This window comes from Oncorhynchus kisutch, unplaced genomic scaffold (genome assembly GCF_002021735.2).
Source record: "Oncorhynchus kisutch isolate 150728-3 unplaced genomic scaffold, Okis_V2 scaffold1764, whole genome shotgun sequence".
NCBI classification, from domain to species: Eukaryota; Metazoa; Chordata; class Actinopteri; order Salmoniformes; family Salmonidae; genus Oncorhynchus; species Oncorhynchus kisutch.
This window is the reverse complement of record NW_022263709.1, coordinates 29139-45140: the sequence shown is the minus strand read 5'-3', so window position 1 is coordinate 45140 and position 16002 is coordinate 29139. Positions and strand designations below refer to the sequence as shown.

General features: G+C 44.5%; 1 protein-coding gene across 1 annotated transcript; it reads left to right on the top strand.

The window, feature by feature from the left end:
* Nucleotides 1-2460: 2460 nt before the first annotated feature.
* Nucleotides 2461-15758, top strand: LOC109885589 (protein SOGA3-like). Its single transcript, XM_031818996.1, is given in 11 exon segments — nt 2461-2658; nt 4137-4253; nt 4255-4362; nt 8273-8431; nt 9650-9718; nt 9798-10114; nt 10987-11137; nt 11559-11720; nt 12332-12532; nt 12641-12997; nt 15391-15758. Coding segments are annotated over 11 exon segments (1917 nt in total). The 5' UTR covers nt 2461-2493; the 3' UTR covers nt 15502-15758.
* The last annotated feature ends 244 nt before the right edge of the window (nt 15759-16002 follow it).

Sequence of the window (16002 nt, the reverse complement as noted above, 5' to 3'; positions counted from 1 at the left end):
AGAGAGAGAGAGAGAGAGAAGGAGAGAGAGAGAGAGAGAGAGAGAGTGAGAGCCAGAGAGAGAGAGGAGAGAAGGAGACGGGAGGAGAGAGAAGAGAGCTGAGAGAGAGACATGGAGGAGAGAGAGAGAGGAGAGAGACGCAGAGAGAGAGAGAGAGAGAGAGAGAGAGGGAGAGAGGAGTCTCCAGTGACAAGTCAGGAATAAATGAGAAAGTGACAATGTTGGCTGGATGTCTTTGGTACTCAGCTTGTTTTGAAACACAGAGGCGAGTGAAGTGATAGAATACTGCCTCTTCCCAACTGCAGTGGCAACAGACTTATGCTTAAATTCTACACCAAACCACAACATTGATATCATAGTTTAACAAACCATACATCTGGTTGTAGACAGGAACCACCGTATTCAAGGCGGGATACCCCCTTTGTTTATCCCCCATCCAAAGCCCTATGATATGACTGCCTCTCTCTCTATCTCTCTCTCTCCCTGACAATCTTTAATCAACAAGGGCTAGTTTTGGTGGCATTATCACCAATTATGGTGCCATAAATCTTCAGGTCATCATTCAGTGAATGCATTATTTGTGTATATCATCAGGAGTCGTGCCAGGTGCCAACTAAGCACTTCCAACTTCATCTTCCGGTTAGTCTCTTTGTGCGCCCCTCCCCGAGGTGACGTAATGTACTGTACATTGAAACAGTTTCATTGGTGGTTGGGTCCGTGCGCTCAGAGATTCAGAGGAGGGGAAGTCTCCTCCTCCCCATCCACTGTCGCCGGGATACTGCTGGTAAGATGCCCTTTAAATGATATTCATTGTTTTCATTGGTTAAGAAGAACTCTATTTGTACGATTAACATCAATATATTTTTGTGCTTAGAGAGGACCAAGGGTTTTAATTGTGTCGATCAATTTGAATCTTGATGATCGTTAGACCAGTGTGTGCGGTGTCTGTCGGAAACTCACCTCTATTTACACTACACACTAGGCTGACCATCGGATTCTACACGGTATTCAAACTATTGCGTGTCGCTCGCTCCTTTATATGCGGGTTTATCCGTTCCATCCGGTTGAGTAAGTAAAGTCTCATCGGACGTGTCGGACCCGCAGGAGAGGAATGACTGCCACGAGCCGGACAGATATTCAAAAACACTTTCCCTCGAGCCTCTCGACGATTGTTTACTTCTAGAGGTCAGGGCTCCGAAGAATCCTGTCTTTAAAAGAGAGAGAGCGGGCGCGAAAGAGAGAGAGAAAGAGAGAGAGGAGAGAGAGAGAGAGATGCGAGAGAGAGAGAGAGAGAGAGAGAGAGAATGGAGAGAGAGAGAGATTGGAGAAAGAGAGAGAGGGGGGGTGGGAAGAGAGAGAGATCTACAGTAGAATGGCTGGACACATGCTTCAGCCTAATTGGCTGATGAGATTTCCCAATTACTGCAGCCATTCCCTGCGTGCGTGCGGGCTAGTAGCCTAGTCTGATGGTGTTGGGAGATGCAAATGCTGAATTTAAATGGTTTGCCTCTACTGCAACCTCATTGTGGGTGGATTGGGCCAGTGTTGTTATGAAGGTGCGCTTTACATAGAATATTAATTTCAAATATGCTCTATATTTAAACACCTCTCAAAATAGAGTGGCCTCTCGTTTAGCCTACTTGAGTCTACTTTCAAGAAACGCATGAAAGCAAATCCCCACCGGCTTCTCGGGTTCTTTTTCTTTGCGTTTGTCCTTAAAATAACGATGTGTTCACTGGATTCTTTTTCAGCCAGAAGAACACAGCGCAGGGAGGGACTGTCTGGGTGATGTGGATGTAGACTAGGCTATTGAACTGAACGTCCATCCTCTCTGTATGACACCATGAACCCTGCCTCGGGCGGCGCTGCCGACTCCCGCAGCCAGCTAGACAATAGCAACAGAAAGCAGCAGCAACAGCGCGCTTCCTCCCCGGCTGGCGGCAAAGACATTGGATCTAAAGAGACACCGAAAAGCAGCACTCTGTCAAAGATCATCACGTCAAAGCAGTGCGGAGGAGGGAGAGGCAACCGCGGCAGCTCCCCGGTCTCCACGGCAACCAGCAAAGACAGACTGTCTTCTTCTTCCAAAGGCGCGGCAAGCGCGGCAGGCGCGGCCCCTGTCCAGTCCGATGGTGCTGAAATCCATACGTTGACCAGGGCGGCGGCGGCTGCTGGGAGCTGCAGAGGAGCGGCAGAGGAGCGTAGTAGTCCGTCTGAAGACTCGCGTTTGTACTGATATATCGTGTTTGAAGGGGGGATACAACACGGGTTGTTTCTGATCAGCCTTGTTCATCCAAATCTCCTAAATTGAAGAACAATAACCCGAGAGGAGGGGGGAGGAGAAGGCGAGGCTAGCAGCACAGCGACCGGAAACAAAAAGAGCTCCGGCAAGAGCAGTGTGGGCTGCGGCCCTGGCTTCTGGAGAGAGGGATGTTTGCAGTCGGAGCTGATCCAGTTTCACCTGAATAAAAGCTTAAGAAAGGAGGAGGAAAGATGAAGGCGAAGACACCGTCTCCCCCGGAGCCGGTCACGGAAACGGTGGAACCAGAGGATCTCTCCCCTGAGGCCATCGTTAACGAGCCCGAACCGGTACCTGAGCCCGACCAGCTATTTCAGGAGGAGATAGAGAAACTGGAGGATGAAAACGATGAACTAAAGGTATGTATATATGTCTGCCACTGTCACATCTGTATGGGTTTAAATAACAGCATGTTTTAGCAGCCTATGCTTTATACTGTTGCCCAGGGGCGTCATGCACCAGGCAGAAAGTACATGAGGATGGCTTGGGGGGGGGGGGGGTTCCGGAGAGGGGCTTCGCCCCTGTCCATAAATTGGAGAATTTTGCATTTTTTCAAAACACCTGAAACAGCTTTTTCCGGCAATCTAGAGCCATAATCACTATGCTTAATTCTATGGCCAAAATGTGTATTTTTCCTGCATATCTGAGCGTACCTCTTGAGACGTCTGTATCCTCCTGACTGGTGGTTCTTTTTTCAAAGAAACTAAATATGCTTTTCTGCATCTCTGCTCAAATCATGGTCGAAGATTGAAAGGAATATGAGTCTTATTCAGTACATTTAGTTATTGCTTGTTTTTCTAAAGTCTACCAAACTTTACCAGCAGGCATGCCAGCTAACATAGTTAGACAAGCTAGCTACTCTAACTTTATAGCCTAAAAATGTCTCCTTGGTAGTTATGAGGTTGGGAGATCTGGGCTAGCTAAATAAAATAGATAAATAAATAAATAAATAATAATAATATATAAAATAGATAAATAAATAAAATAGATAAATAAATAATAATAATAAATAAATAAAATAGATAAATAAATAAATAACTAAATAATAATAATATATAAAATAGATAAATAAATAAAATAGATAAATAAATAATAATAATATATAAAATAGATAAATAGATAAATAAATAATAATAATAAATAAAATAGATAAATAAATAAATAAATAAATAATAATAATATATACAATATATAAATAATAATAATAAATAAATAAAATATATTAATAAATAATAATAGTAATAATAATAATAATAATAAATAAAATAGCTAAATAAACAATATTATTATTAAATAAAATATATTAATAAATAATAATAATAATAAATCAAATATATAAATAATAATAATAAATAAATAAAATATATTAATAAATAATTATAATAATTATAAATAAAATAGATAAATAAATAATAATAATAATAATAACTAAATAAAATAGATTAATAAATAATAATAATAACTAAATAAAATAGATTAATAAATAATAATAATAATAACTAAATAAAATAGATTAATAAATAATAAATAATAATAATAATAATAAATAAAATAGATAAATAAATAATAATAAGTAAAATTGCTTCATAAAACTTGCTAGTTGTATTACAGAGAAAAAATGAACCAAAAATGTGTACAAATGTTTATTAACATTTAAAAAAATCAAATTTAAACAGCAAAAATCTGAGGGGCACGTGCCCCTGTGCCCCTGTGCCCCTGTGCCCCTATAGGGCATAACGCCTTTGCTGTTGCCTCTATAATGTTTAATTGATTCCTCTAATTGCTGTGTCCCTCTCCATCTTTCTCTTTCTCTCTCTCTCTCATTCGTTCCGATTAGACTGAGATAGAGGAGATGAGAGCGGAGATGGACGAGATGAGAGACACGTTCTACGAAGAGGACGCCTGTCAGCTGCAGGACATGCGTCGTGAGCTGGAGCGAGCCAATAAGAACTGCCCGGATTCTCCAGTACCGTCTGAGGAAGGCGGAGAGGAAGAGGATGAGGTTCGCTCAGACCGGAGAGGTAGACGGAGAGCTACTGAGGGCCCTGGAGCAGGACTTGAAGGTAAAACGCTGTCTAGACTCTAGGATAACTAACTTCCTGTAGCTCAGGACCTAAAGCACGGATATGGATATTACTGATACCATTTGAAAGGAAACACTTTGAAGTTTGTGGAAATGTGAAAGGAATGTAGGAAAATATAACACATTAGATCTGGTAGAAGAAAATTAAAAGAAAAAAACAACTGTTTTTTTGTATGTTTTTATACCATCATCTTTGAGATATAAGAGAAAGGCCATAATGTATTATTCCAGCACAGGCGCAATTTAGATTTTGGCCACTAGATGGCAGCAGTGTATGTGCAAAGTTTTACACTGATCCAATGAACCATTGCATTTCAGTGAGGGGCCAAGCCTCGAGACACCCACAACTTGTTTATTCATCAAAACCAAGCCCTTTCGCGCCAAAGCCAGCAAGTGCGCCAATAAATGAGATTGTGAAAATAGCAAAAATATCTCTAACACACCAATGAACCTACTGCCTGCGCTTAGATTTACCAATGCGTTAGGTTTGTTAAAATACCTGAAGTTGTCTAAGACTCTATATGTCATAGGGTGTGTCCTGAAGGTAATGTTGTCTAGACTCTATATGTCACAAGGTAATGTTGTCTAGCCTCTATATGTCACAAGGTAATGTTGTCTAGACTCTATATGTCATAGGGTGTGTCCTGAAGGTAATGTTGTCTAGACTCTATATGTCATAGGGTGTGTCCTGAAGGTAATGTTGTCTACACTCTATATGTCATAGGGTGTGTCCTGAAGGTAATGTTGTCTAGACTCTATATGTCATAAGGTAATGTTGTCTAGACTCTATATGTCATAGAGTGTGTCCTGAAGGTAATGTTGTCTAGACTCTATTTGTCATAGGGTAATGTTGTCTAGACTCTATATGTCATAGGGTGTGTCCTGAAGGTAATGTTGTCTAGACTCTATTTGTCATAGGGTAATGTTGTCTAGACTCTATATGTCATAGGGTGTGTCCTGAAGGTAATGTTGTCTAGACTCTATTTGTCATAGGGTAATGTTGTCTAGACTCTATATGTCACAAGGTAATGTTGTCTAGACTCTATATGTCACAAGGTAATGTTGTCTAGACTCTATATGTCATAGGGTGGGACCTGAAGGTAATGTTGTCTAGACTCTATATGTCACAAGGTAATGTTGTCTAGCCTCTATATGTCACAAGGTAATGTTGTCTAGACTCTATATGTCACAAGGTAATGTTGTCTAGACTCTATATGCCACAAGGTAATGTTGTCTAGCCTCTATATGTCACAAGGTAATGTTGTCTAGACTCTATATGTCACAAGGTAATGTTGTCTAGACTCTATATGTCATAGGGTAATGTTGTCTAGACTCTATTTGTCATAAGGTAATGTTGTCTAGACTCTATTTGTCATAGGGTAATGTTGTCTAGACTCTATTTGTCATAGGGTAATGTTGTCTAGACTCTATTTGTCATAGGGTAATGTTGTCTAGACTCTATTTGTCATAAGGTAATGTTGTCTAGACTCTATTTGTCATAGGGTAATGTTGTCTAGACTCTATTTGTAATAGGGTAATGTTGTCTAGACTATATCTCATAGGTTGTCTAGACTGTGTCTGCTGTAAACTGTGGACGTTATGAATGCAATTTGATTGGATCCAAATGCCATTCTATTCCCATAAGGCTTGTGTCTATACAGTTACATATGCAGTGCATTCGGAAAGTATTCAGACCCCTTGACCTTTTCCACATTTTGTTACGTTACGACCTTATTCCAAAACGGATTAAATAAAAACAAATCCTCATCAATCTACACACAATACCCCATAATGACATCACAATACCCCATAGTGACATCACAATACCCCCTAATGACATCACAATACCCCATAATGACATCACAATACCCCATAATGACATCACAATACCCCATAATGACAAATCAAAAACAGGTTTTAAGAAATCCTGTCAAATTGATTAAAAAATGAAAACAGAAGTACCTTATTTCCATCAGTATTCAGACCCTTTGCTATGAGACTCAAAATTGAGCTCAGGTGCATCCTGTTTCCATTGATCATCATTGAGATGTTTCTACAACTTGATTGGAGTCCACCTGTGGTAAATTCCATTGATAAGACCTGATTTGGAAAGGCACACACCTGTCTATATAAGGTCCCACAGTTGACAGTGCATGTCAGAGCAAAAACCAAGCTATGAGGTCGAAGGAATTGTCTATATAGCGCCGAGACAAGATTGTGTTGAGACACAGATCTTGGGGAAGGGCACCTAAACATTTCTGCACCATTGAAGGTCTCCAAGAACACAGTGGCCTCCATCATTCTTAAATGGAAGAAATTTAGAGCCACAAAGACTCTTGCTAGAGCTGGCCGCCCGGCCAAACTGAGCAATAGGGGGAGAAGGGCCTTGGTCAGGGAAGTGAACAAGAACCTGATGGTCAGTCTGACAGAGCTCCAGCGTTCCTCTGTGGAGATGGGAGGACCATCAAGGAGGACAATCATCTCTTCAGCACTCCACCAATCAGGCCTTTGTGGTAGAGTGGCCAGACGGAAGCCACTCCTCAGTAAAAGGCACATGACAGCCTGCTTGGAAATTGCCAAAAGGCACCTAAAGGACTCTCAGACCATGAGAAAAAATATTCTCTGGTCTGATGAAACTAAGATTGAACTCCTTGGCCTGAATGCCAAGTGTCACGTCTGGAGGAAACCTGGCACCATCCCTACGGTGAAGCATGGTGGTGGCAGCATTATGCTGTGGGGATGTTTTTCAGCGGCAGGAACTGGGAAACTAGTCAGGATCGAGGGAAAGATGAACGGAACAAAGTACAGAGAGATCCTTGATGAAAACCTGCTCCAGAGCACTCAGGACCTCAGACTGGGGTGAAGGTTCACCTTCCAACAGGACAACGACCCTAAGCATACAGCCAAGACAATGCAGGAGTGGCTTCGGGACAAATCTCTGAATGTCCTTGAGTGGCCCAGCCAGAGCCCGGACTTGAACCCGATTGAATATCTCTGGAGAGACCTGAAAATAGCTGTGCAGCAACGCTCCCCATCCAACCCGATCGGCAGAGAAGAATGGGAGAAACTCCCCAAATACAGGTGTGCCAAGCTTGTAGCGTCATACCCAAGAAGACGCAAGGCTGTAATCGTTGCCAAAGGTGCTTCAACAAAGAACTGAGTAAATGGTCTGAATACTTATGTAAATGTGATATTTCTGGGTTTTTTAAAACTTGTTTTTGCTTTGTCATTATGGGGTATTGTGATGTCATTATGGGGTATTGTGATGTCATTATGGGGTATTGTGATGTCATTATGGGGTATTGTGTGTAGATTGGTGAGGGTAAAAAAACATTTTAATCTGTTTTAGAACAAGGCTGTAACGTAACAAAATGTGGAAAAAGTCAAGTGGTCAGAATACTTACGGAATGGACTGTACACTAATAGTATACTAATAGACCATGTATACTAATAGACCATGTATACTAATAGACCATCGCCCATCTCTCTCCCTGTCCCTCTCCCCTCCCTGTCTTTCTCCCTCTCCCCTTCCCTCTCCCTCCCTGTCTCTCTCCCCCTCCCTCCCTGTCTCCCTCCCTCTCCCTCCCTGTCTCTCTGCCTCTCCCTCCCTGTCTCTCTCCCCCTTCCTCCCTGTCTCTCTCCCCCTCCCTCCCTGTCTCTCTCCCTCCCTGTCTCTCTGCCTCTCCCTCCCTGTCTCTCTGCCTCTCCCTCCCTGTCTTTCTCCCCCTCCCTCCCTGTCTCTCTCCCCCTCCCTCCCTGTCTCTCTCCCTCTCCCTCCCTGTCTCTCTCCCTCTCCCTCCCTGTCTCTCTGCCTCTCCCTCTCCCTCCCTGTCTCTCTGCCTCTCCCTCCCTGTTTCTCTGCCCCCCCCTATCTCCCCCCCCCCCTCTAGGTAGCGAAGGACGTGTCAGTGCGCCTGCACCATGAGTTGGAGAATGTGGAGGAGAAAAGGACGAAGACGGAGGAGGAGAACGAGCAACTAAGGCAAAAGCTGATAGAGGTGGAGGTGACCAAACAGGCCCTGCAAAACCAACTGGAGAAGGCCAAGGAGGTGATGAGGGGGAGGGAAGGGGTGAGGTGGAGGTGACCAAACAGGCCCTGCAAAACCAACTGGAGAAGGCCAAGGAGGTGATGAGGGAGAGGGAAGGGGTGAGGTGGAGGTGACCAAACAGGCCCTGCAAAACCAACTGGAGAAGGCCAAGGAGGTGATGAGGGGGAGGGAAGGGGTGAGGTGGAGGTGACCAAACAGGCCCTGCAAAACCAGCTGGAGAAGGCCAAGGAGGAGATGAGGGGGAGGGAAGGGGTGAGGTGGAGGTGACCAAACAGGCCCTGCAAAACCAACTAGAGAAGGCCAAGGAGGTGATGAGGGGGAGGGAAGGGGTGAGGTGGAGGTGACCAAACAGGCCCTGCAAAACCAACTGGAGAAGGCCAAGGAGGTGATGAGGGGGAGGGAAGGGGTGAGGTGGAGGTGACCGAGCAGGCCCTGCAAAACCAACTGGAGAAGGCCAAGGAGGTGATGAGGGAGAGGGAAGGGGTGAGGTGGGGGGGGCAGGGAGGGGTAGGGGTAGACAGGGGAGGGTTTGGGTGGTGGGTTAGGTGGAGGTGACCAAACAGGCCCTGCAAAACCAACTGGAGAAGGCCAAGGAGGTGATGAGGGAGAGGGAGGGAAGGGGTGAGGTGGGGGGGGGGCAAGGAGGGTTAGGGGTAGACAGGGGAGGGTTTGGGTGGTGGTTTAGGTGGAGGTGACCGAGCAGGCCCTGCACAACCAGCTGGAGAAGGCAAGGAGGTGATGAGGGAGAGGGAGGGAAGGGGTGAGGTGAGGTGGGGGGGGGGGGGGGGGGGGGGGGGGCAGGGAGGGTTAGGGGTAGACAGGGGAGGTTTTGGGTGGTGGTTTAGGGTTAGGTGGAGGTGACCGAGCAGGCCCTGCACAACCAGCTGGAGAAGGAGGTGATGAGGACACCTGCTGTTAAGGAGGGCAAGGTTCTGCAGTGTCATGTGATCGTCTGTGTTCAAACCCAGGTCTCCTGTGTGCGCCATAACACTGTGTTAGCCTGCCGAGCTAAAGCTAAAGACGTTATAGCTCAGGGAGTTAACACAGGGTCCTGGTTACTCATCACAAGCTTGTTAGTTAAGAGGTTCTGAGAGTCGTGTTTTAATGACCGACAGTCTGTCTGTAAAGCACATTGAACTGTCCACAACAGATTCCACCAGTCACGTACAACAGGTAACAGGTGGGCTGACGGTGTGATGTCCTCTTTATCCTCTGCAGCTGTCACTGAAGAGGAGAGGAGGCAGGGATGTTCAGAAGGAGAAAAGGATTCCACAGACTCCAATAGAGGTACGGCGTCATCGTTATTCGTCAAACTATAATGATGAGAGATCAAAACACATCTTCTTCATTCTTCTTCTCTCCTCAGGAGGACAACGAGGATCTGAAATGCCAGCTAGCCTTCATCAAGGAGGAAGCCATTTTAATGAGGAAAAAAATGGCTAAAATTGACAAGGAGAAGGACCGGCTGGAACACGAGCTGCAGAAATACCGCTCTTTCTACGGGGATGTGGACAGCCCTGGGCCCAAGGGAGAGGCTGGAGGACCAGCCACCACCCGGGAGTCAGAGCTGAAACTGAGACTGAGACTGGTGGAGGAGGAAGCCAACATCCTGGGGAGGAAGATCGTAGAGCTGGAGGTGGAGAATAGAGGACTGAAGGCTGAACTGGAGGACATGAGAGACAGGTAGGCCCAATGGACCCCTAAACCCTAAACCCTACGCCCTATAGACTTGATGCACTGAGAGGATTTGACAGGTGTCAGCAATATGGTAGTAGCTCCACCCTGCTCTCTGATAGGCTAGATAGAAGTTTCCCCATCTTGCTTATACCAATCAAATCCTTTCAGATCTCCGTATGTCTTTGTAAATAAACAAGATATATTTGATTGATTGATGCATTGAGTTATGTATTGATTGATTAATGTATTTATTGATGTATTGAGTGATTGATGCATTGATTGATTTATTGATTGATGTATTGATTGATGTGTTGATTGATGTATTGATTGATTGATGTATTGATTAATGTATTTATTGATGTATTGAGTGATTGATGCATTGATTGATTTATTGATTGATTTATTGATTGATGTGTTGATTGATTGCTGTATTGATTGCTGTATTGATTAATTGATGTATTGGTTGATTGATGTATTGATTGATGTGTTGATTGATGTGTTGATTGATGTGTTGATTGATGTGTTGATTGATGTGTTGATTGATGTGTTGATTGATTGCTGTATTGATTGCTGTATTGATTGCTGTATTTATTGATTGATGTATTGATTGATGTGTTGATTGATGTGTTGATTGATTGATGTATTGACTGATTGATGTGTTGATTGATTGATGTATTGGTTGATTGATGTATCGATTGATTGATGTATTGGTTGATTGATGTATTGATTGATTGATGTATTGATTGATGTATTGACTGATTGATGTGTTGATTAATGTATTGATTGGTTGATTGATGTATTGACTGATTAATGTATTGATTGATGTATTGATTGATTGATTGATGTGTTCATTGACGTGTTGATTGATGCATTGCCAGGGATGAGGTGGCAGGAGGCTCGGCTGAGCATGGCTGCAGCAGGGAGCAGGGAGAGGAACTCAGGGAGCTGAGACAGCAGCTACAGCTGGTGGAGGACGAGGCAGAGCTACTTAGGAGGAACCTACAGGACGCAGAGGAGGACAACAACAAGGTGACTCCCAAATGGCACCCTATTCCCTATATAGTGCACTACTTACTACTGCAGGATGTAGAGGAGAACAACAGTGTTAGTCCCAAATGGCACCCTATTCCCTATATAGCGCACTACTTTAGACCAGGGACCAAAGGGCTCTGGTTGAAACTAGTGTGCTATATAGGGAATAGGGTGCCATTTGGAAAGCAGATGTTTACATTCTACGTGTGAGTCATGTAGTAGAGTATTTGTCGTTACTGATCACATTTAGCTCTCTCTCTCAACACCCCCTCGTACCAACGTATCATCAGGTCAAATGGCCACTCATAAGGTTTATCATGCGCTCTTCGTCCGCTCTTTTTTTTTGACAGAAGGTAGTTTTATAATTTAAAGTACATCCTGTTTCAATCCAACCCCCACTACTAAATCTGTCTTTTAGGTGACGGGGGAGCTGAACAAGCTGAAGTACAAGGAGGGCTCCAGGCACGGCGCCGGGGGTGGAGGGGGTGGCTCCGGGGCGGCTGCAGACCGGGCCAAGGTGGAGGTACTGCAGGAGGAGCTAAAGGCTGCCAGGCTACAGATCAACGAGCTGAGTGGCAAAGTGAGGCAGCATGATGGACTACACTACCCACGATGCTCTGTGGGGGTCACTTCCATTCTAATTCCTTCAATTCATGTCGTTACCTGGAACTCCAATTCCAATTTCCCTCCATGCTTCTCTGTGAGAACACATTGGAAGTTTCAGTTTACTTTCCTGAATTGATTGACATGAAATGAAGCTGACAGTTGAAGCTAACATAATGCTATCCATCTCTGACGCTAACATAATGCTAATAATCTCTGACACTAACATAATGGTTTCCATCTCTGAAGCTAACATATTGCTAGCCTGTCTCTGATGCTAACATAATGCTAATCATCTCTGACACTAACATAATGGTTTCCATCTCTGAAGCTAACATATTGCTAGCCTGTCTCTGATGCTAACATAATGCTAATCATCTCTGACACTAACATAATGGTTTCCATCTCTGAAGCTAACATATTGCTAGCCTGTCTCTGATGCTAACATAATGCTAATCATCTCTGATGCTAACATAATGCTATAATCATCTCTGACGCTAACATAATGCTAATCATCTCTGATGCTAACATAATGCTATCCTGTCTCTGACGCTAACATAATGCTATCCTGTCTCCTTTCCTCTACAGGTGATGCAGATGCAGTATGAGAACCGGGTCCTGCTGTCCAACATGCAGCGCTACGACCTGGCGTCACACCTGGGCATCAGGGCCAGCCCCCGGGAAAGTGACGCAGAGAGTGACGGAGGAGATGACGCCTCCACCTCATCGCGCTTCCCACCTCACCGTAAACGAGAAGGTCCCATCGGAGGGGAGAGCGACTCGGACGAGGTGATACAGCATCGTGCACCACCACAGTGACCCATAATGCTTTGTGTATTAAATACAGTGAAGCTGACAAGCTGAAGCTAAGGTTATCCCGTCTCCCTACCAATCCAGGTGCGTAACATCCGGTGCCTGACCCCAACCCGCACCCTCTACTCCCCCGAGGGCCGTTTCCTCCCCCGCAGCCTGAAGGACCGGCAGCAGATGGTAGACATCCGTATAGAAGCAGAGCGGCTGGGCCGGACCGTCGACAGGCTGATAGCAGACACCGGCACCATCATGGCTGAGGCCCGGGTCTATATGGTCTCCAATGGGGAGCTTTACGAGGAGGAAGGGAGCACCGTCAGGGAGCACGAGTTGTTGTACAGGATCACCGCTCAGATGAAGGCCTTCAGGAAGGAGCTGCAGGGTTTTATAGACAGACTGGATGTCCCCAAGCCAGAGGACAAAGAGGAGGAGGAACCACTGTCTGTAAGTTGAACAGAGTTAGAAGCACACCAGGGTTTCCGTTGGCCGGTAATAGTCCATTGTTTAGTATGCATTGTGGACATGTCAGTATTACATCTACTGTAGGACAGGCCTCTATTTGGTCTGAATGTCAGTATTACATCTACTGTGGGACAGGCCTCTATATGGTCTGAATGTCAGTATTACATCTACTGTAGGACAGGCCTCTATTTGGTCTGAATGTCAGTATTACATCTACTGTAGGACAGGCCTCTATTTGGTCTGAATGTCAGTATTACATCTACTGTAGGACAGGCCTCTATTTGGTCTGAATGTCAGTATTACATCTGCTGTAGGACAGGCCTCTATTTGGTCTGAATGTCAGTATTACATCTACTGTGGGACAGGACTCTATTTGGTCTGAATGTCAGTATTACATCTGCTGTAGGACAGGCCTCTATTTGGTCTGAATGTCAGTATTACATCTACTGTAGGACAGGCCTCTATTTGGTCTGAATGTCAGTATTACATCTACTGTAGGACAGGCCTCTATTTGGTCTGAATGTCAGTATTACATCTACTGTAGGACAGGCCTCTATTTGGTCTGAATGTCAGTATTACATCTGCTGTAGGACAGGCCTCTATTTGGTCTGAATTTCAGTATTACATCTGCTGTAGGACAGGCCTCTATTTGGTCTGAATGTCAGTATTACATCTACTGTAGGACAGGCCTCTATTTGGTCTGAATGTCAGTATTACATCTACTGTGGGACAGGCCTCTATTTGGTCTGAATGTCAGTATTACATCTACTGTGGGACAGGCCTCTATTTGGTCTGAATGTCAGTATTACATCTACTGTAGGACAGGTCTCTATTTGGTCTGAATGTCAGTATTACATCTACTGTAGGACAGGCCTCTATTTGGTCTGAATGTCAGTATTACATCTACTGTAGGACAGGCCTCCATTTGGTCTGAATGTCAGTATTACATCTACTGTAGGACAGGCCTCTATTTGGTCTGAATGTCAGTATTACATCTACTGAAGGACAGGCCTCTATTTGGTCTGAATGTCAGTATTACATCTGCTGTAGGACAGGCCTCTATTTGGTCTGAATGTCAGTATTACATCTACTGTAGGACAGGCCTCTATTTGGTCTGAATGTCAGTATTACATCTACTGTAGGACAGGCCTCTATTTGGTCTGAATGTCAGTATTACATCTACTGTGGGACAGGCCTCTATATGGTCTGAATGTCAGTATTACATCTACTGTAGGACAGGCCTCTATTTGGTCTGAATGTCAGTATTACATCTACTGTAGGACAGGCCTCTATTTGGTCTGAATGTCAGTATTACATCTACTGTAGGACAGGCCTCTATTTGGTCTGAATGTCAGTATTACATCTGCTGTAGGACAGGCCTCTATTTGGTCTGAATGTCAGTATTACATCTACTGTGGGACAGGACTCTATTTGGTCTGAATGTCAGTATTACATCTGCTGTAGGACAGGCCTCTATTTGGTCTGAATGTCAGTATTACATCTACTGTAGGACAGGCCTCTATTTGGTCTGAATGTCAGTATTACATCTACTGTAGGACAGGCCTCTATTTGGTCTGAATGTCAGTATTACATCTACTGTAGGACAGGCCTCTATTTGGTCTGAATGTCAGTATTACATCTGCTGTAGGACAGGCCTCTATTTGGTCTGAATTTCAGTATTACATCTGCTGTAGGACAGGCCTCTATTTGGTCTGAATGTCAGTATTACATCTACTGTAGGACAGGCCTCTATTTGGTCTGAATGTCAGTATTACATCTACTGTGGGACAGGCCTCTATTTGGTCTGAATGTCAGTATTACATCTACTGTGGGACAGGCCTCTATTTGGTCTGAATGTCAGTATTACATCTACTGTAGGACAGGTCTCTATTTGGTCTGAATGTCAGTATTACATCTACTGTAGGACAGGCCTCTATTTGGTCTGAATGTCAGTATTACATCTACTGTAGGACAGGCCTCCATTTGGTCTGAATGTCAGTATTACATCTACTGTAGGACAGGCCTCTATTTGGTCTGAATGTCAGTATTACATCTACTGAAGGACAGGCCTCTATTTGGTCTGAATGTCAGTATTACATCTGCTGTAGGACAGGCCTCTATTTGGTCTGAATGTCAGTATTACATCTACTGTAGGACAGGCCTCTATTTGGTCTGAATGTCAGTATTACATCTACTGTAGGACAGGCCTCTATTTGGTCTGAATGTCAGTATTACATCTACTGTAGGACAGGCCTCTATTTGGTCTGAATGTCAGTATTGTTTAACCTGCTTTTAATCTGTTCTCTCTTCCTGTCTTTCTACCATTCTGTTTTCCTGACTCGTCCTCCTTCGCCGTCCTTATTAATCCCACCTAGATGTTTCAACCCATCATTCTGCTCATCCTCATCCTCGTCCTGTTCTCTTCACTCTCCTACACCACCATCTTCAAACTCGTCTTCCTCTTCACTCTCTTCTTCGTCCTGTAACGTCCGTCTCACTTTGACATAGACACATATTTTTGTTTAGTCATATTTTTTATTTTATTTTATTTTATTTTTTATTTTGGAATATTCCCATCTAAGGTCACAAGTGATACGGGACACTATTCCACGTTTCAGCAGTTACTATTTACAAGCTTTCAACACACACTGGAGGAGACCACACACCTCTGGGGCTGAGACACTGGAGAAGACCACACACCTCTGGGGCTGAGACACTGGAGAAGACCACACACCTCTGGGGCTGAGACACTGGAGAAGACCACACACCTCTGGGGCTGAGACACTGGAGAAGACCACACACCTCTGGGGCTGAGACACTGGAGAAGACCACACACCTCTGGGGCTGAGACACTGGAGAAGACCACACACCTCTGGGGCTGAGACACTGGAGAAGACCACACACCTCTGGGGCTGAGACACTGGAGAAGACACCACACACCTCTGGGGCTGAGACACTGGAGAAGACCATACACCTCTGGGGCTGAG